The sequence below is a fragment of the Passer montanus genome, unplaced genomic scaffold (genome assembly GCF_014805655.1).
Source record: "Passer montanus isolate IOZ18808 unplaced genomic scaffold, ASM1480565v1 scaffold106, whole genome shotgun sequence".
Classification (NCBI taxonomy): Eukaryota; Metazoa; Chordata; class Aves; order Passeriformes; family Passeridae; genus Passer; species Passer montanus.
In genome coordinates, this window is record NW_024357170.1 from 747,320 (window position 1) to 769,010 (window position 21,691).

Genomic DNA, 21,691 nt, shown 5'->3' on the forward strand with positions numbered 1-21,691 from the left:
TGCTGCTGGGATGCCCACAGGAGCAAAAACCAGGGAATGCTGCACAAACCTAAAGAGACTCAAAATATTTACCCTATGTTTGTCACCCAGGAAAATTTGTACAGCAGTCACAGCTTAGTTGCTGGGTTTGAAGAAAGAACTAAACCAAATAAATTCCTTGGCATGTATGAAAGCAAGAAATCAAACTATCACAGGCATCCTCTGTGCCCACCCTACCTCTGAAAGCCCCATGTTATTTACTGTGCTGGTAACCCTGTAAATTCTATGGAAACCTTAATAAATACAGTGGATAGTTTGCATCATACAGCAGACACAGGAATTAAATCCACACATGCTTTAATTCAACAGTACTTAATTAGTTACTTTAAACATAAACAAAATAATAAGTAGCCCTTCCCCAACAAGTCTAGTCAATAAAGTTTGATTTAGCAGAAATTTAATAAGAAAATGAATAACATAGAGGATAACTTGGGTTTAGAGACTAATTATACCTGAATGTAGAGATTTCCCATTTTAAATGGAAACCATTCAAATGGTGTCAGAGGAATGAGAGAGTAACAATTTCATCTTTAACCCGTGTAGAAAAAGTTTGGTTCCATTGCAAAACAGGTTGAAAGGACTGATTTAACATACTCCAAATCTGCCACCACCTGGGTACTCAAGGAAACTGCATTGCACTCAAATGCAGGCAGACATCCATCGTCTTGCCAGGGCTGGCTGGCAGAATAAAACCCGCTGAAGCCATGGGATGAGTCCAAAATGCCCCACCTGAAAAGCCAGAAGGTTCTTAAAACATTGGCAAATTCCGAAAATACAGGTAAGATTTACCCTGTGCTATACCTGAAGGGAGCCTATGTGAAAGATGGAAACTATTTATACTGAAAGACCATAGTAAGGTCTCCCTAGAGCCTTCTCTTCTTTCTGGAGGTGGAATGAATAATTGTGAGGGCCCAATCAGAGACAATTGTGATATAAAGAGATGCCAGGGAGTGTCAGATGCAGAGAACAAGAGAGACAACAGAAAAATGTGGCAGTGCAAAAGAGCTTGTGAAGGCTGTGTAGCAGAGGAGGGGCTGCAGGACAGCCCTATACTGGGCACTGGTGAAACCACACCTCAGATCCTGTGTCCAGTTCTGAGCCCTTCACTGTGAGATAGACATTGAGGGGCTGGAGCATGTCCAGGGAAGGGAACCGAGATGGGGAAGGGTCTGGAGCACAGATCTGATGAGGTGTGGCTGCGGAAGCTGGGGGGCTCAGCCTGGAGAAAAGGAGGCTCAGGGGGCCTTCTGTCTGCTCAACTCCCTGACAGGAGGGGGCAGCAGGGTGGAGGTTGGGCTTTGCTCCCAGGTAACAAAGGACAAAACTGGAGGAAATGGCCTCAAACTGCATCAGGGGAGGTGTGGACTTCTTCACTGAAAGGGTGATGAAGCACTGGAATGGGCTGCCTAGGGAGGAGGTGAAGTCAGCTGGAGGTGTTTAAGGAAAGCCTGGTCTCCAATGGGATGGGCTGGGGGCGGCAAAACTCTGTGGGGACTTCTCATGAGGACATCTTCTCCTCCAAGCTGTGATGGGAACATGTCTGTTCTCCTGGAGACTTGGTCCCAGAAAGTCTTCAGAGGAACAGGGATGCTTTGGGGCAGCAGTGAGCCAAGGGTGGGACCTGCTTGAGTGACAACTCTGCCCTCACCCACGGGGGGAGAAACCTTTCACATGCTGCCACTGCGGGAAGGGCTTCAGTCACAGCTTCTCCTTATGTCACACCAGAGGGGCACAGGTGCTGGTAGCATCCCTGAGTGTGGTCTGGGTGTGAACCAAGGTGTGCAGCTCCTGGTCCAGCCCTGAGGTACAAGGTGGGGGGACAAGGGCATGACCACACCAGGTCGCCTGGATTCCAGACAGCTGGACGTGGTGATGCCCTTAGCCCACACTTTGCTTTTCAGCCACCTCCTCCCAACACACCCCCAGCATGGACTGGAATTGTGCAGGGAGTTCCAGGGTGTAGTTCTGCATACCAAAACCCAGCCATCCTCTTTCCCTGGTACCAGGATCCGATGCCATTTGCCACATGGCCAAGGTGCAGGTGTTTTCTCTCCTTTTCTTATGATAGGTGTCTGCCCCTTCACATCAACCCTCAGGGCATTTATTTTCCTTTCCCCATGCTTTGTGAAGCATGATATATACTTAGCAGTGCTCTATAAATTAAAAGGATTGACATGGATTTATTTCTAAGATCTTTATTAATTTATTTAGAGTTATGCCAGATGGAGGTGCCCTTAGGGTTCACAGCTGTTCCCTAGCAGCTAGGATGATGGGATTGCTCACCAGTCTAAGCACATAACTGGAGTTCCTTTGCACAGCCACTGTTAGTTTTGCCTCTTCAGTGTCACTTGGCTGAAATAATTAATTTCCCCTGGCCTGTTTGCACTTTACTTTCTGTGGTCATGTAGCTTGAGAAGAGAATCTGAAACCCTTGCTGCTGCAGAAGTTACAGGGTATGTTCCTCTTCTTCCTGGGATTTAATCACTTTGTCGGCAGCATAAATTCACAAGACAAATTCAGAACATACTGGAGATGTGCAACAAGGGAAGAACCAGAAGGTTCACTTTGACAGCAACCACCACAGTGGCTTCTCTACCAGCCAGTTCCTCCCTCAGGACCAGTGGGAGACTACTGGAAAAAGCCAATTAGCTACTCTAATTCCAGCAGAGCATCCCTAGCACACTCCATGCCAGACCTGTGGTCACCAGCTGGTGCCCAAATGTTCCTGCCAGCTGTGGGATGTAGAATACTGCAAATTTCTGTTGTGCTAACAGTGCTCAGATCCTGCAGTGGGACTGTGGCACTTGAGAAATACCTGAGAGAGACAAATGGATGACTGATGTCTCTGAAATAAAATCTGTCACCCTGGTGTTGTTATCCCAACTCTCTCCCTCTCTCTCTCTCTCTCTCTCTCTCCCCTTCTTTTTATCATTCCCTTCCCTCCCTTTCCTTTTTCTTGCTTGCTTGCTTTTTCTTTCTCCCCAGAGTGAGTTTCCATCAGTTTCTCAGCCCAAGAATCTGGAGTTGAGGGACATTCTTGGAATTTGGCTTAATTTTCTCACATTTCTGAAAGAATCTGAAAAGCCAGAGGAGGGCACTCAGTGCTCACCTTTCCTTTATAAGGGAAAGTGGTTTGTCTTTTTTTCTCTGCAGTGACACACCATCCTGCTGGTAGAAGCACCTAGTTCTGAGGAGGTTGTTTTCTCAGTGCTACTTGGGATGCATGGGATCCAGTTTTCTAGTCCGCTGCTAGTTAAAAAATACATGTAATAGTGATGACTGAAATACAGCTTTTTACACTCTGCTTCATTGTGACTGGAAAAACAGATTTCTTGTGGTCTTGGACAAGAGGTGTGTTTTTGTGTGTTCAGTAAATTTTTGAAGTATTTTATGCCTATTCTCTAAAACATTTTTTGAGATGTATCACAAAAAGTGTCCCTGCATGCACAGGAGACTTTTACTTCAGGCTCTGTTTCTTCTTCACTTCAGCAACACTGGTCTGAATAGCCAGAGACACATCAGCAGGAGCCCCTTCTCTGGAAAAAAAAAGGAACTAAAGGAAGTTTCAGAAGACTGAGCAAAGGGAGGTCAGAAGAGGCAACAGACCCAAAGTCAAGGTGTCCCAAAGCATTTTGCCATTGCAGTGGTGAATGGCTGAACCAGGCCACCACGTGAGGGGAAGGGAGAGCAGAAGGGGCTGAAACTGGATGAACAACTAGGAAGGAAGACTGGGGGAGGGTTGAACTTCCTCACGCTGATGGGAAAATGTAATTTGCAGGTAATAATAGCTGCATGGAAGAAGGGTCACAACTTTTCAGATCCCCCACTGATCCCTCATACCTGGACTTGTTTCTTTTTGCTTTCCAGAGCTCTTACAATTGCCCTACTGCTCATGTGTTGTCTTGGGACATTTTCTGCTCTGTCTCTCCCTCCAGCTGACCTTCCCCACAATGCTGCTGAACTCTGCCTGCCTGCGGCTGAGATGTTTGTGCTTTCCCATCTTCAAACACAGAACCACAGAGGAGGCCTCTCTGTCTGTCCCTGCTCTGTCAGTGTCTCCCCTCACAAAAGGGCAGCCTCGCCCTGCTTACCCCAGAGCACCTCCAAGCACACAAAATGTGCCCCTGCTTTTACAGATGGCAGAGCTTTTGACAGGCCTGTGTGTATCCTTCCATGTCCCTTTTCCCAGCCTTAGCAGATCTTTTCCAAGACAAGGACTGGGAAGTTTCTTCCCACAGCTTTGCACCTGGCTGTTGTGCTTAAGAAGGTGCCTCTTTGCTGGTCTATTGCTTTCTTTGCTTGCCTGATTTCTTTAACAGATGACCTTTGGATTTCTCCTGATGCCTTCAGGCAGAAATACCAAACAAAACAGGAAAAACAGAGTTTACATGTAGTACACATTAGAGGGATTTCAGGCATCTTCTCAATTCTTTGGACATATGATCAAGCCTTTATGTGAACACAGGGTGAAACAGGAACCACAAGATGCTTTACTGAAAAAAAAGTATTTTAACAATTATTGGGAAAAGGGAAGCAGCAGTGGAATGCAGGAATCAAGGGGCTGAAACAGAGCATTTTTCCTGTGTCTAGAGAAGGAAGAATTAATGAACACAGCTCCTCATACTTTTAGAGAGGTGAAAGAAGATGGTAAAACATGATGTTATTTGGTCTGGACCGTTGAATCCAAGTTCCCTGGCATGGTCAGCCTTGATGTTACTGGTCAGGGCTGTCCTGAGAAGAGGGGTTGCTGTGAAAGCACTCAGGGTTTGCCTCAGGGCAGCCACATCCTGCCCTAAGCTTCAGGCACTTTCCTTTGGCTAATTTGGGATGCAGCTGCCAATGTGATTGTGGGTTTCACCTGCATCTTCCACCTTGTTTTGACCAGAGCCATGAATGCATGTGGAGAGAAAGTGAGTTCCTTTCTCTAGAAATGTAACCTGAGAAGATCCTGAAACTCCTCAGGCTCTGAGTCTCTGAATTCACCACCTTTGCCATCAGTGCTCAAGTCAGTCACCTCCCAGCAGGAACGTTCCTGGGGAGAGCAGAGGTGAAGTGCCAAGTCAGAAGCAGGAGGGGAAAAAAAGGAAATGACTGGTACTTAGAAATACTCAACCCAGGAGGCATGAACCATGAACTGAAGAGATGCCAAAAGAAAACCAGACATGGCTTGGAATACAAGAGAGAATGACTAATTCTAATGCTTCCTCCAAGTCTGTCAGTAGGTGACAGTAAAGCCACTGCTGATATGATCATGAATGTTAGTGCTGGTGCATCACAGCAGTGGCATTGTTTCTCTAGAGCAGAGAAGAGGAATACATCCTCTTCTGGAATGCATCCACAAATTGTTACTTCACTCTGTACCATGAAGCTGTCTGTGAAGAAGGCTCTTTTATTCATTTTCCTGGAGATGGCACAGCCCCCGTATTTGCAGTACACTTAAAAATCCATGTCGCTTTCTCCCTAATCCGCAGAATGAAGAACATCCATCAGTGGAATGGCACACACTGCCACTAACTTTTGTTCCAAAAGCATCATGTGAAGGACTGCTAAAGCAAAACCTGTGTGAAAATGTTTTGTGCTGCCATCTGGACACAGTGAGGTTTGCTCTTGTGTCCCTTGTGAACATGGGCAAAGGATTCCTGCCTCCTCATTCCCCAGGCTCCTTCACTGGCAGAAAGGTTCATATTCCTTGTATTAAATAGGTATCTCTGAGGCTGGGCTTTCATGACATCTGAAATGGCAAGCAGCTTTTGCTGATTTGTGACTGCAGATTATCCTGGATGGCTAAAACTCTTGCCATCACCAGCCACACTACTGAGTTATTTTTAATTTGGATTGCTTCCCTGATCCAGTGCTCAGCACAGCTCCACAAACAGCAAGGCTGGCACAAGTGAGGGAAAATTGCAGTCTTGGGTGGGTGGTAATGAACATCTCAGGATTCCTCAAGTTGGTAATGCCACCATGCAATCCATGCCATCAAACAGGAACCTGGGGGGAGCAGCAGGGAGTTAAGAGAAAGCAGAACAAAGGCATTAAACAGAAATGTGCCCTTTTTTGCACACGAGGAGTATCCTCAGAGGAGGTTCAATTTGGTATCTTTTCCAAGTGGATGTCACACAGCTGGAATCGATGCTCATGTCTTGCTAAGTACCTCTGAGGACTGGAGCTGCCAGGTTTGTACTACTTTTCTCATCCCTTGGAGCTCTGTTTCCACTTTCTTTTCTTCCAAAAGCCTCATCTCCTCTTCCGTGTGTACTTGTGGTCACTCCTTCTGAGCTCTGCTTGTGGTGTCAGTGCATCTCTGTGTGCAGCTGCAGGGGGATGCAGATTGAAATTTCAGTGGCTGAAAAGTAATTTGGTTATTTTTAGCTGGATCAGTTCCTGAGCAATACACAGCTATCCAGAAGTGTGCAAAATGTGTTTATAGTGGTCAAAAACCATGCCTGAGAGACATGCTAAATACTGGCCACTACCAACAGACAGTGATTCTGACACAAAGATGGAAAGTATAGTTAAAAATTTATAGATTTATTCAGAAGCAAAAAAATCTATTTAGTCAATTAAAATCACTTACTGACGTATATGACATGCTCCTTGGTGCCTGACCAACTGCTGCTGTGGGCAGGGAATTGTGGAGATGTTGTTCCATCAAGACTTAGTACCATCCAAAGGCAGAAGTACAGAAAGGATTCATGGAATAGAATGGTTTAGGTTGGAAGGAACCTTTAAAGATCATCTGGTTCCAACCTCCCTATCACCTTCCACTATCCCAGGCTGCTCCAAGCCCCATCCAACCTGGCCTTGAACAGTTCCAGAGATGGGGTAGCCACAGCTTCTCTGGGCAACCTGTGCCAGGGCCTCACCACCCTCACAGGGAAGAATTTCTTCCTCATATCCAACCTAAACTCCTCTTGGTCAGTGTGAAGCCATTGCCCCTTGTCATGTCACTCCAGGCCCTTGTAAATAGTCTCTCTCCATGTTTTCTGCAGGCTCCCTTCAGATGCTGGAAGGCTGCAATGAGGTCAAACAAAACTACTCAGAATCTTTTAGGTTGGAAAGCACTTTTAAGGTCATTAAGTCAAACCACAAACCATCTTACTTTGCATGGTCCATTTGTGTGTTTTCCTTTTTTTATGATGATCATGATTGCAGCAGCACTCTGAAAATGTGGATAAAGCCACCACTTATTTTGGGGTTGTCCTAGGAAATTCTATGTAAATCAGCAAATACTGATGCTTTTTTTTTATCTCAGAATTGCATCCAGGGATGACAAGCAGCAATTTATTGTAGGAAATTTTTAAAAGCTTTTCAATCTTTCAGGTGATTATACCTACAGGATTTTTACATAAGCAAGAAGAAACACAAGGAAAGGTGTAAGCATGTGTTTTCCATGAATGATGCACATCATCATGGTAACCTCCCTCCTGCACAGTCACCTGAAGTTTCACAACTCTGGTTCAGACTAAATACCAATGACCTGACTCATTCTTCCACTGAATTTCACTGTTAATAATTTTAAAAAGCACATTTAGTGCCATGACTCAGTAGGCGAAGTATCTCCTGCTCCTCCTGGCTGAAGTTTGCGGTGGCCTACACCCACCTCCAGCAAAGGCTGTCCATAAATGGCCCCATGGCTCCATAACCAGGCTCCTGACACTCGCTCTTCCACGGATTGATGTCTGAGCTTGCAGGGGAATTTGTCATCAGTACCTGCAACAAAGAAAGCCCCCACGAAGTTATGTTATGCTTTAAAATAGCATCCCATACCTCCCAAAACTGAAGTCATCACAGACACATCGCAAATTCCCAATTTACAAGCTGCTGACTTTTTGGAGGAGGGCATTAGGACAAATAGTGAGTGATCTGTGAGAGGTCACAAAGGAAAGCAAAGGTTTATTAGTACACCTGCATGTACAGCAGTTGACTGGAAATGTTCAGGGAGTTTGGAATTAAAAAAAAAAAATGAAACCCTCACATTACAACTACTTTTGTAGCTCTCAGATCAAAATAATGGAAAATAAGATGAGAGACCATGTTGTTATCAAATCTTTACTTCCTGGGAGTCCCAAGTGGCCAGCATTACATAAAACTTCTATGAAAAAAGAATGCCATTCCATGAATAACTTGCATGTATTATGTAAAATGTTTACTGAAGACAAATGCCATTCCATGAATAGCTTGGATGCTGTTTACTTTGAATAACAGTGTGTTCATCTACTGTAAAGTAACTTCTGCCCAATGAAATTACTTTTATCTCTCAGTCTATCACCCTTTTCATACATAAAGTTTATGAACACATTTCTACTTTAAAATACAGCTCTCCTAAGAGCCTATACATGAAAAAGGACACAATGCAGCTCATTAGTTGCTCTTGACAAAGGCTCACAGGGAGGGGAAAGCAAATACAACAGAGAGAATAAAATATCTGTGATGAAGAACCTTTAAACCTGGCCTAGGGCTGGGAGACAACCACAGGAACATGAATTAAAGCTCAAGTCTACATCTCACTGAGTCAATCTTTACATTTGTGGACCATCCCTTAAGTGAGGTCCCATCTGTGTTTCTTAGCTATATTGAAGGATTGGATTTGTCTCAGCAACTTTAAAAACCTGGATCACTGGATGTAAGAAAAGAGTTAATTATTCCACCACTTTCCACACACAGGCCCTTTTCTGTAAAGCTGCTCTGCACATAGTATCTGCACACAGTACACACACACACATATATAAATTCTCTAACAGTATATGCTGGTATTGTATAATATCTAATATAACAACATTGGATAGTGTGTGCAATAAATTAATCTGCCTTTTTCATATACAGTTAGCAAAACTACAGCTATACATATACAAATTTCCTTTTCCTCTAACTGAACCAACAAGCTTTTTAGAGAAACCACCTAATCTGCGTTTCCTGACTGTGTTGTTTCAGATTCTGACTTGCTCACCTTTTTCCCCTTTGGGCTTCTGTCTTCTCTGCTCTTACGACTTCACTGTTTCTATTCCACACATCCCTTTCAGAAGACAAACTGCAAAATCACAGGAGTGAAACTGCTGATTTTTTGAAATCACAGTTCTCAGAGAAAGATATATTATCAGCCTATCCTTGTCCTGAGCAAAGATTAACTGAGTATTAAAAAAATGGTAAAATATTATCAGTAATAACAAACTGAGAATAGATCATCAAACAAAATAAGGAAAGCCCATTTTTTAAATACTGAAGCAGCCTTTCTAGGGCATGATTCACCTCTTCCTAAGGTAGACACATAAAACAGGTCAGATGAATCACTACCTAACTGTCCATTTCTCCCAAGAATTTTCAAAATCAAAGACAGTTCAGAAGCTCTCTTTGATTTTAATACATATTTTCAGATTTGGGGATTAATTTCATGGTGTAGTTTTGACAGGCTTGGGGATGGTTTTTTCCTCTAGTTTTTGAAGGAAATACAGCTTTTTTTTATCCCACTGTCAGCTGCCCATTAGGAACCAACTGTCTTATTTCAATCCAATACAAGCATGTAGAGGAATCAGAGATGAGCAGGTTCCTATATCCAGGGATCAATGTTCCTATAGCCAGAGATCAGTGGCCAGGTGCAGCAGAGAATTCTTACTGACATCCCCATGGGAGGATCAGCAGGGAGAACCTGCCTTGTCCATGGTCTTAGGCGTTTTAAGTGGTATCTTGTCCAGGCAGTAGGGATAAAATACCTGCTTTGGGGTCACTGAATCTGTTGGGAACATGGAAATGATATAAGGATAATCTGGGGGAGAAGGGTGCTGGGAAGAGAGTGAAATAGATGACAGCAGAATGTGTCCATTTTAGAATAAATTAGACTATTGGTAATAACTAGCTCTCTAGATACTGTTTGTGCTCTTTAGACTGGAAAGATTTGGTGTCATAACACTGCATGTGACCATGATTTCCCTGAATAGGTGATACAAGGAGGCTACATAACTCCAACTGATCCTGGAAGCTGGTGCTCCTAAAATGAAGGAGATGATTTACACCTATTCTTTGGCAGCCCTTCCTCCTCAGGAGCTCCTGAAATGCTCACACTCCTTAGAAGATGGGAACCTCTTCCCCCTAGGAGAGTCTCTAAAGCAGATTACCAAAAATCAATCAGAAATTAATTAACTTCTCCTATGAGGACAGGCCTAGAGTTGGGGTTGTTCAGCCTGGAGAAGGCTCCAGGGAGACCTTATGTGGCCTTTCAATATGCAGAGGAAGCAAGATGGAGACAGTTGACAAGGGCCTGCAGTGACAGGATGAAGGGGAATGGCTTCACACTGACAGAGGGTAGGTTTAGATTAAGTATGAGGAAGAAATGCTTGGCTGTGAGGGGGGTGAGGCCCTGGCGCAGAAGCTGTGGCTGCCCCATCTCTGGAACTGTTCAAAGCCAGGTTGGATGGGGCTCTGAGCAACCTGGCATAGTGGAAGGCGTCCATGGCAGGAGGTTGGAATGAGATGAGCCTTTAATGCCCCTTCCAACCCAAACCATTCTCTGATGCTGTAATCTGGGAGCCTCTGAGGAGAGAGCTGGTGACATTCCCAAACCTGGGAATTGAGGACAAAGCCCCGAAGCCCCACAGGGACTCTGGTTTCCTGGCAGGACTGGGATGCGCAAGGAGCGAGCTGCACGTACCGGTTCCTGTGCTCGGCAGGGCTTGGGGGCCTGGCACCTGCTCCCAGCACCTGGCCCAGCAGGGCCCCTACACCCACTCAGGAATCCTGGCCAGCCCCACCGCGGGAAGCCACTGGGAACAGGGAAGGGGGTGCAGCAGAACACGGCCGGGGAGAAGCAAAAGCCATCACTGGCACAGGACAGGCAACAGCAAACAGCCAGGCTGCTGCGGGCTGGGTGTGGGAACACATCTGCAGCGATAAGAGATTTGCAAAACAACCTTTGGGAAGAAAGCAGGCAACTGGGTTTATTGAGTCTAGAGGAGAAGGCTGGAAATAGGGCAAGACATGACAGTGCAGTTGCAGTACACGAGAGGTTGCTGTTAAGGGAGGCAGTGATTACACTGCTGGAAGGACAGAGATAAGATCTAACCAACTTAATTTCCAGGAAAGAAGACAAGAGAAAAGAGCAAGAGTAGATGTTGCAAAAACTTTCTCTGTGTAAGCCAGAGATGGAAAATATTATCTGGGAGGTTGTGAAACCCCCTGCACCAGAAGTTAACCAGACATCAACATGCTCTCTCAGTAGAGGATGGACTGCCAAGAGCTATTCCCCAAGGTAGCCTTTGGAAAGCAAAAATCCATCTACCCTTTTCAAAAATAAACTAAAAACCACCCATGCATGTCACATGGATCATTAAACATATGGGTGATGAGTAAAAAGTTTTGCATTTGGATAACAAAGCTACTATAGATTTACAAATCCTGATTTCAATGCAGGCATTCAAATTCAAAACACTATTTGGATAGAAAACTTTGATCTTTCCTCTCAAAGAAACCTGCAGTTGTTGAGCAGGTAAATACTGCCAAGACCTTTCAGTGCTATTTCTGTCCCATGGCACCTCCTTCCTGCAACCAACCTTTCACTTTGTTATATCCTGCTCCCATGTAGAGAAGCAGCAGCCACTTTATATTCTGCGGAGCACTTTTACTCCTGTTGAAATGTCTGTGGCCTGGGCCAGTCTCACAGCAAGATCACAAAGTCATCTCTCCACCATTTGGTGATATAGGGCCATAAGATACTGCATAAGGCACTGCAAGAAAACCCAGACCATATGGTTCTTTTGGGATGCACTGCAGAGAATACTCCCAAGACAGAGAGGCATTCTGACCTTCCCAGTCCATCAGGAGTAGTTACGGTCACCAGGACATCTTATTGTAATGGAGTACCTAAAGGACATAGAATTAGGATTCTTTTCAGTTGATGAATGGGTATCTAAGCCAAAACAATCTAGGCAGATTCCTGTAGGGCATATATGTGGAAAGGGTTTTGATGGGAATTCTGACCTGACTCAGAATCAGCTGGCTGACCCCGGAGAAAAGCCTGATCTGTTTATTCCCAGTGAGAAGAGCTGGAACGAGGATTCACCCCGTCCTCACTCAGCATCAGTGAAAGCACCTCAGCAGGAAACAAGCCCCTGAAAGAAATGTGCACACTGTGAGATCTCCCAGGAAGGCATTCCAGCACCAGAGGCTGGATAAAGGCACAGATATTCAAGCCACTGTGGGGAATCCTGCAGGGAGTATGAGGCACAACCCCCAAATCACAGAGAACAATGTGACAATGCTCCAGGACACAGAGGTAGCAGGGGTTGGATGTGAGCACCCTACTAAGGTGATGGGCCTCATATGGTTTTTTTGAGAATCACTAACAAGAGAGGGGGAGGTCCTAGGAATGGAAGGTCTACCATCTACTTATGGTACCTTTTAAATAACCTTTTGGTCTTTGTTTCTTTATTCTCTGATTCCTTGGGGACTTCAAATCTTGTGTCTCAGGAGGTGTGAAAATGTCAGAAGAGAAAGAGTCTGTGACAATTCATGTTGACCACAGGACAAGAATGTGGCCTCTACCACAGCCACTTTACACCCTGAGCCTCCACAGTAATGCAGCAAGTTTTTTGCTGAAGTAGAAACCCCACTCTTTTTATAGGGTCATTCTGCTTTTATGTTTTATTTGTAGGATTATTCTTGTGCTGTTCTTAACTAAATGCAAAGAAAACGAAAAATATCACACAGTGTGAATCACAAAAAAGGCTCTTTTTGTGTTTTAAGGACAAAAGCTCAATTCATTAAAAACGTGCCTTTGCTCATAGGAAACAATCCTGCTTCAGTCTGCCCTTCCAACAACAGCATCAGAACTCCAAACAATGCCTCCCCACCCTATGAGCAAGATTGTATTTTTGTGCAAGCTCACATCCATCATTATAATCCCTCCTATGGAAAGGTTACTTTTCTGAGAACTGAGGGGAGTGAGGGGCACAGGGAATCCTCTCTCAGTATACAACAGGCCAACATCATGGAGGTGATTCAGGAATATGTGCTCATTTTTCTATTATGAGATTTGTTATCTAATTACAGGACTCATGTTATGTAAGTTTAGGGCCTCCAGGAAAGCCACCATGGGTGGCTAAAATCCCAGAGATTTTATTTTTTAAATAAGGTGAAACTACAATAAAATGGTGGATGTTTCTTCAACATTCTGACAAAAAGCCTTAAGCCAGTGCCCAAAACAAAAACTACCTGAGGGAGAAAAAGGGAAGTTGCTCTCTAAACCTGCTGGTGTGACAACCAATATAGAGGAGCGGGCGCAACAAACAGAATGGTGTTTGGGCTCACGTTCTCTCACCTGGATGCAGCCAGGAATCAGCATCAGGAACAGCTTCCCATGAGGGGGCACTCCACTATCACACATCCAGGCTTGGAGATCTCCACCTCCAGGACTTGTACAAAGACACTGAACAGAGAGGGAAGCACATTTCAGCTTTGTTTATCCTCCTCTGCAAAAAGAATTACTGTGTTTATCCTGTTAAAAGCTACACTACGATGTGTAATTCTGTCCACCAAGAGAACCAGAACAAAAAATCCCAAACACAAATCTGGAATGCAGGGAGAATTTGGGATTTCTGAACTTTTAAGGGCTTGATTTCACAGTTACTGAAAGGGACCTTAAAACAAACTAATTGCTTCTGTGTGCATTTTTTTAATGAGCAGGGGATCCTCTTTATTAGCAAATGGGACCGAGTAATTTGTGGGCTGGATTTTGTGTCTAGCCAACAAGAGGAAGGGAAGGGCTGGCCTGAGTCATTGCTACTGACCGACACCACAAGCAACAACACTGAAATGGACATGATCATATGAGGACCTCAGCTAGGAAGAAGCGACTTCCTCGCACCATGGTTTCTGAGAGCAGAGGGATGGGCAGGATGGGGTTAGGGCAGAGGCAGCTGTTCTGAGCATGGGGCAAAGCTGCTCAGTGTCATCCTCCCCCCTGGCTGCACTCACTCAGGTGCTGCAGCTGCCTGCATAGGGAAAAGCCTGCACACGTGCAGCTCCTACACAGCCACATCTCTCTTTTTGGCAAGCCCCTTGAAGGCAAAATGCTGCTTTCATTTCTGCTCTCCATGCTTAGTTTTGTAGAGGTCCCAACTATTTTAGCATGTCTGGACTAGAATAAGAGTACCTGCAGTAGTGTGACTTTGTCCATATTCTGCCTTTCCCTTACAGTAATTTATTTCTAGAGTTCATAGCTGGAGCAGAAAGCCTGAAGAAATGACCACAGGGTAAGTGGCCTACCTGAATGTGAAAGAAACAGAGAAGCAAAATGAAGTGTTCTAGATGTTCTGGTAATGAGTGGGTTGGTTTGTTCAGAATCATTTCTACAGAAGCCCCTGAGTGTCAGCCCCCAGCCCAACTGAAGTAATTGCCATCAACACCCATATATAAAAGTACAGAGGAAGACTGATTAAGTTCTTGCTTTAGCATTTCCAAATGGAGTAGAAGTATTTTGAGAGTCCCAGTAATGTTCTCCAGGACTTCTCAAAGGGGAAAAGCAGACAATGCTCATTATCCTGGATCCTCTCTATTTAGGCTTTTTCTCACAGCTAAGGAAGGAAAGGAAACATCAGTGTGTGAGGTGCAGGTAAGGCTGAGACCCCACTTCAGCAATTACCTGCACAGGGATGTGAAAGGTATCATGGGCTGGGCAACAATTTACTGCAGCATGAGGGCTCGGCTTCAGATTTGCACAAGGATTTAGCTGCAACAGAAGAATCACAGAAGGATTTAGGGAAAAATCCAGCTTTTTGTGGAGTTCAGAATCCCACAACACAGAAATGGAAAGCACCGCAAGAAACCAAGGGCTGCCTCCCAAAGGCTCCCTGGGAGCTGCAACTGGGGATTTTAGTCTGGGAAAGGCACCTCCCAGGAACAAGCAGCTTGGGGTATCCTTTGCATGGAGCATCTCAGGGAAGTAAAAAGGTAAATCCAAAGATTTCCTTAAAATTGTAACTGAACTTGGAATTGCCTATATTGACTGCTGTAAAGGAACGGCTGTTTGGAAATGTTTGCATAACCAGTTCTCATTAAGATTTCCCAAAATCTGTGTGTGGTATTTCTGGATATATCAATGTTGTGATTACCAAAAATTAAAACTTTGGATGATGGGGAAAAGTCAAAGCCCACTAAAAGTTTTCCTGTCTTCCTCTTTGTCTGACTACTCATTCCCCCAGTACATATTTTTTTTCTCCACAATGTCTTTCTGCCCTTTTGGAGGCATCTCAATAGTATGAAGCACTGGGGTTTTTCAACCTGCTTTTATTTTTTTGGATCCTTGTTTACAGGTATTGCCTTGTGTTTCCTGGGTATCTTTTGTGAATCTTCCTCAGGTAGGCCATGGATCTCCTGATATGTGTGGACTCCAGGCCAGAAATTACTGCAATAATTTTGTTCAGTAAAATACACTGCTGACATTCAGTGTAAAGTACTAAAAATACCCTCATTAATGTTCTTGCTCATAAACTACCCTTTCCCTGCACTATGTATTTTCAAAAAAAAACCCTTTAAATTCAAGTTTGTGTTATTTACCTGGATACTTCCATATAAATCTCTGTATAATAATCAGGTGGGAACAGGGCTTCAAAAGCCATATATTCGACAGGAAGAAAAGAATGTGATGTTATACTGCATTACATATATCAAATGCAATTTTTGCAAGTTTGGCTGAGGGAAATCCTTCTAAATATGTAAGAGCTTACTACTGTCCCACTGAGAATTCCATTAATGAGTTGCCAAATGCTACTGGTGAGCAGGAAACAGGTTGTTTTAACCACAGTATGTATCCCTAAAGGCTGGTAACTGCTTCAGAGATTACAACCCCTTTAGCATAGCTCCTTTTTTCCCCCCAATATTTATTCAAAGGAGCTTCTTGCTTGTGAAAGGAATCCGTATTTTATTAATCCCAAATAAAAGGATTTTAATGGAATTGGACTAACTTTTAAGCTATTTCCTTCTGTCTTTTGAAAAATAGTACATAAGCAAACAGATGTGAAGTTTTGAGTCATGTTTTGCTGCAGTTGTTCATGTGAGATTTTGAGCAAGATTGTGGGGATTTCTTTCTTCAGTTTGTAGCTATGCTTTGAGTGGTACTTTGTCTTCCCTTCTGCCCAGCTGATGTTTTTTACATCCTTGGCAAGAATGAAGTAACATCTGAGGCGATCTTGCCTACTTTTGCTGTTTGAGACTGGCCATCCCTACCCTCAATTCCATCCAAATCAGGGAAGGTCAACAAAACCAACATTTGCATGTGTGCAGCCCACACCGTTCTGAAGCTATGGCATGAGCAGTCAATTTCTTTGATATCAGTCTGGACTGCAGCTGTAAACTGAGCTGGGAAGGCCCATCAGCCTCCCCCAGGCCAACATCCACAAGTTCAGAACCACCTCATCCCTTTTAGAACAGGCAGGAGCTTATAATCAAGTGAACTGTTGGGCAATGTCAGGCTACAGGATGTGTGCAAATAAAAACATCCTTTTATCACCTTTCATGGCTGACAGGCAGGGACTCTCCAGACCATTCCTTACTCTCATGCCCCTAAGAGTACCCTTTGTCTAAAGACAGTCTGCAGCCTTGTCCATTTGTGTAGCAGGCACAGGGCCTGCAAGTCCTTGGAGAGCAGAAGCCTGAGAGCTAGGAAATACCAAAGTCAGCATGACTAAGGTTTTAGAAGCCCCTCTCTTCCGCCTTTGGGACCCTGTTATCTCCCTGTATATCCATAGGTCACTTTTCCCCTGACCCTTACTATTGGACAGTTTTCAATCCCCCTGTAAGGTATAAAAACCCACACTCTGCCCGGTTCGGCAGAGAAGAGCTGTCGATGGAACCTTCGCGGAGACCCCAATAAACCCTGCGGAACCCACACAGCGCTGCTCTCTCTCTCTCTGCGTCTGCCGCCGCGGCGATACCCAAGGGTGACGGCCCCAGGCATGCTGAAAGAGCTGAAATCACTAAAGAGCTGAGCTGCAAATCACTATAGCTTGCCTGGGTGCCTGAGCCCCCCCCGCTGGGCGATCCTGGCCCTCAGTGAGCTATCCTGGACAACCTGTTCCCCGCTGGGCTTCTGCCCCCCGGGAACCATACATTTGTTTAAATTTTCCTAGCTGACCCTGTTAAAAAAGGGGAATTTAGCTTTGTAGGACAATGGCCTGACATGCACATCAGCCCAGGCACTGCAATTACTTTGGAAAAAATTTGTACAACATATGAAACAGGCCATTCACACGTAATCTATCCAATGTACACCTTCCCTGTAACTGGTACAAAATTCATCATGACTAAAAACTATGCCTTTGTGGTTCATCTGCAGGTATCCATTTGTACAAACAATTCTTACTGCTTTTTGCATGGAAAAAAAAACCCAAAACCAAAACCAAACAAACAAACAAAAAAACCCCCAAAAAACAAACAAAAAAAAACTCCAAAAAAAACCCCACACACAAAAAAACCCCACAAAAAAACAAAACAAAAAAAAAAACCCCAAAAAACCAAAAACCAACAAAATCCAAATCTGGGTGAAGTTGAATATAATTTTGGTGGATTATTTTGCTCCTGGTTTTACTCCATAAGAGCAGACACAGCATTGTATCTAGGTCACTTGTTGGCTGCAGGCTATTCAGAATTCCCAGGAGAGAACACTTGAGAAGGAAATGGGGGAAGCCCATTTTGGTCTGTTCTTGTCTTTGGATGTTCATGTTCTTTGACAATATGGGTTTTGTCTCAGAGCTATTGTTATTAACCCAGGTTATGGCAGCAATGTAGATTTATAATTAGTTTCACACAGAAAAGCATTTCTATCCATATCACCCAAGAGAATTTCCTAGTTCTGTATTTTCCTAAACTTTTCTGTCAGAGCTGCCTGGACATCTCCTTGAAAAAATTTCAGGAAACATCCCAGAAATCAGTATTTGTCTGTGTAAAGCCCATAGTTTCTTGAACACCTGGGATAAATGATTCCTCTTCCCAGACAACAGCAGCAGTTCACCCTTGTAAATACATCCACAACTGGCACTGAAGCGGATTCTCAGACTAACACAGACCCAAGCTCACTCCCACAAATGAAGAATTTCCTGTAAACAAACCAATAAACAAAAGCTAAAAATAGTCCTCCTCCCTAGCTGCTGTCATGTGGGGAAATCAGAGCACGAGATACATCTCAATCTGAAGCAGGGAAGATCCAACCCATATCGCAGGGATGTAATACACACTTAAAACAACCTAACACCCCAGTGCTTCTTTCTACCCTACCAGGCTGAATCCAAAGGTATGGCTGTAGGGATAAAGAACCTTTGTCAATGATATAGCTGCATTCAAGATTTTTTTTTAAAAAACCCTATTGTGTAACTGTGACACTTTTTCCTCTCTTAATTCAGCACCTGCTGTAGCTCAAGAAGGTGCTGGCACCCACAAAAGCAGACAGAGCACTGTGCTACCAAAGCTGAGCTGAGGCCAGGGGAGAATCTGCACTTCTCTCAGTCTGCTGCAGTGAAAATGCAGTGCTGGAGGCCGTAAACAAGAGGCAGGAAAGGGGATGACTGGATTTCAGAAGGGCTGGTACCACTGGATGTTCATAGCGAGCCTTGGAGGAAATGAAGGAAACGGCCAGGACTGACTCACCGGGGATGGGTGTTTTACTTGCTGCTTGTGTAAACTTACTGTGCTGCAGTTTCCAAGATCTCTGTTCTGCTCCCTTCCATTATTACCAAGGTTTTTCATGCCATATGCACAGGTTTGCATCTGCTTGGAGTAAGGTACAGCTGCTGAACATACCTAGGGGAGCAAACTGGCTTTCCAAGGAGGGCTCAAGCAGATGATTTTAGTTTTAAGAAGACGTTTAAACAACTCTCCTCCTCTGCAGTACTTGTAGCATGTCAGCAGCTGAACAAAGTTACTGTTCTGTCCTGCTGCCTGCCTGGATTTTGGAATGCCCCGCTGTGTGCTCTGCATGTAGAACTAAACCCAGAATAGTGTCTGGGCAAAGCAGAGAGGATGTGACAGCACAGGACTTGAGCGGGACAGGATGTTTACGAGGAGGATGTCGGAGTGGGAGGTTAATGTCCCAACTGCCCCTCAGCCCAACATAACACCAGGCACTGCAGGAAGCAGGAGCACTTCAGGGTACAGGGCCCTGCTCTTGGTGCTGCTGGGCCTCTTTGCAGAGAAGGGACATACCAGGGATACATATATATATGTATGTGTATACACACCAAGGAGGTATGTCCTTGAAGGGAAAGGGGCATACTCAACTGCTGCAGCCCAGTTTTGTGGGCTAAGAGACAGCGCAGCCCAATCCACATGGGATACTCACAGCATGGGACAAGCCCTCTCCTGCTCACACTCTGCTGGGTTCCAGATGTGTTCAGGCACTCAAACTCTGTGCAGCAGGCAGAGAAAGCAAGGTACCTCAAGACATGATGACCAAAATCAAACAGAAAACTGCCTCTGCAGCTGCTGGAGGTGCCAAGGACAGGGGAAAGCCCACCTCAGACAGTAAGTTGGCCTTTTCTGGGTAGAAGAGAAGCAGTTTTCCAGTCAGGATGACCAACTCCAACTTGCTGCCAGTTCCTAGGAACTTAGAAAATGCAGTGGGAAGATGCACTAGCTATTTATATAATCTCCCAGAGGTCTGACACCAAACCAAGAGAGACATGATCCAGAGTCAGCTCCTGGGAATTTGAAGCATCCCTTTCCTTCCATCTGACTGTAAATGCAGTGATGTGGAATGGGAATCTCAGCTGCAGGAGCTGATCCACTCTGCTGAAAAAAGGCACCCACACAAATGAATGAAAGGAGGAATCAGAAGGCAGGAGCAGGCAGAGGATGATTCTGTGGCTGGCTGGGGAGAGTTCTCAGTGTGCCACTTCTGAGGGGAGTTTTCCTGCCTGGGAGACTCCACACAGGTCTCACAGGCAAGGGAGGGTTCAGGATTGCCTAGGTGTGGGCTGCAGGGCTTCTCTGGTGGTTGAGTCAAGCTTCTTCTTTCTATTGAAATCTTCAGAGCACATCCTGGAGGATACACACCTGTAAGCCTCAAGAAATTATTAGGAGAAAAAAGCAGACTTAGCAAGGAGACAACTCTGGATGTCAATTTGAAGAGATGGAATATATAATATAGGTGATGCCTTCCTCAGCCACCTGTCTAAGATAATTCTTTGCACACTTTGTGAGTTTGGTGAGCAAAGCCCTATGGAATACACCATGGCAAAGTGCATCCTCACATAAATCCTGTATCCCTTTAAGCACCTGTATACCTACAAGAGACAGAAAGCCCAGGAACTGTATCTGTGGACTCAGCTTCTTAATGCGGCCTACAGAGTTTTTCAACCAATGGCATGGTCAATTTCTTCTGAATTCAGGTGTTTCATTAATTTACATTTATTTGATGATCTTGGATGTAATCCTGCCTGGGATCCTGTAATCCCGTAAAGCCAACACTTTTCCTTGAACACCCAGCTGCCTGCTGGGAGGAAGCACAAAGGGCTCATACATGTGAAGTTAAGGAGTGGGAAAACAAGAGACTTTTATAATAAAGGAAGGTTAAAAATAAAAAGCATTTCTGAGTCTTAAGCTGGTCCAGAGACCTAGGCTGGTGGGTCAGCTGCACTCCAGGGGCAAAGCAAACAAGTGCTGTGTCCAAACCTGAGAGGGACACAGTTATTGCAGAATCACAGGAAGTCTGAAACTGAAAAAGACCAACAAGGATCATCCAGCCCAATGCCTGGCCCTGCACCAGACACCCCAACAATCCCACCCCGTGCTCAAGAGCATTGTCCAAATGCTCCTGGAGCTCTGTCAGGCTGGGTTCTGTGACCACTGCCTGGAGGAGCCTGTTCAGTTCCCAACCACCCTCTGGGTGAAGAACATTTCCTAAAATCCACCCTAACCCTCCCCTGACGCAGTTCCAGCTGTTCCCTGGGTCCTGTCCCTGGTCACACAGAGCAGAGATCAGGGCCAGCTCCTCCTCCTTGCGAGGATGCTGCAGAGCTGCTGTGAGCTCTGCCCTCAGTCCGCTCCAGGCTGAGCAAACCGAGCGACTTCAGCCGCTCGCCGTACGCCTTTCCCTCCAGGACCTTCACCCATATTCTTACTACTGAATTAAAAAAAAAAAAAAAAAAAAAAAGAAAAAAAAAAAAAGGAAAATACCTTCCGCTCGGACGTGTCAGGGCCTGTGGCCGGCCGGGGCCAGGAGCAGGAGCGCGGCCAGAGCCGCCGTGTCCGCCGCGGCCCCTCGGCCGCCCTGCCCTGCCCTGCCCCGCCGCGGTGCCGTCGGAGCGCGGCCGCCGGCCCCGCACGCCAATCAGGGCGGCCCGCCTGCCTTCCTGTAGGTGTGCCCGGCTCACCTGGAGCCGCGCTCGGCACTCATGACATACCTGCGGCCCCGCGCAGGGCGGCGGCGAGGCGGCGGCCGAGGGGCGCCGGGGGGGGTCACCGCTGGCCCCGGCCCCGCGATGTGAGCCCAGCGCAGGTAAGGGCGGCCGCCGGGGGCGGCGTTGCCGTATTCCCGGGATCGCCGCTGCCGTATTCCCGGGAGAGGCGCGGGCCTGGCGCCGGATCCCCGCGGAGCCCGGGCCGGGACGGACGGAGGGGCGGCTGCCCCGCGGGGCCGGGGCGGGGGCGACGGGCGGGCTCCGGGAGCGCGGGG

The 21,691-nt window shown here is 45.6% G+C and overlaps 2 protein-coding genes across 25 annotated transcripts in view; one reads left to right on the forward strand and one right to left on the reverse strand.

Moving 5' to 3' along the window:
* Positions 1 to 776: 776 nt before the first annotated feature.
* LOC120507436 (protein transport protein SEC31-like) overlaps positions 777 to 21,691 on the reverse strand; it is a 21,241-nt gene continuing 326 nt past the window's right edge. The window contains exons 1-7 of one of the 23 annotated variants that reach the window (XR_005628763.1): positions 17,991 to 21,149; positions 14,669 to 14,755; positions 13,346 to 13,453; positions 12,007 to 12,137; positions 8,987 to 9,067; positions 7,640 to 7,749; positions 777 to 6,382 (exon numbers count right to left, since the gene is read on the reverse strand). Coding sequence is in view for 2 of the 23 variants with exons in the window: in XM_039720106.1 (XP_039576040.1) it covers positions 7,180 to 7,198; positions 7,640 to 7,749; positions 13,346 to 13,453; positions 14,669 to 14,755 (324 nt within the window). In the remaining 21 variants the exon portion in view is untranslated. Of the gene's footprint in view, positions 6,383 to 6,991; positions 7,051 to 7,173; positions 7,199 to 7,298; positions 7,750 to 8,986; positions 9,068 to 11,831; positions 11,890 to 12,006; positions 12,138 to 13,345; positions 13,454 to 14,179; positions 14,293 to 14,668; positions 14,756 to 17,990; positions 21,165 to 21,192; positions 21,326 to 21,419; positions 21,658 to 21,691 lie in introns of those variants that run through there. The other 22 variants (XR_005628762.1, XR_005628761.1, XR_005628774.1 and 19 more) reach the window with 22 other exon arrangements.
* The window catches only part of ARHGEF5 (Rho guanine nucleotide exchange factor 5), a 34,306-nt gene continuing 34,003 nt past the window's right edge, over positions 21,389 to 21,691 (forward strand). Inside the window, exon 1 of one of the 2 annotated variants that reach the window (XM_039720035.1) lies at positions 21,389 to 21,514. The gene's annotated coding sequence lies outside the window, so the exon portion shown is untranslated. The remainder of the gene's footprint in view (positions 21,515 to 21,691) is intronic. The other variant, XM_039720053.1, reaches the window with a different exon arrangement.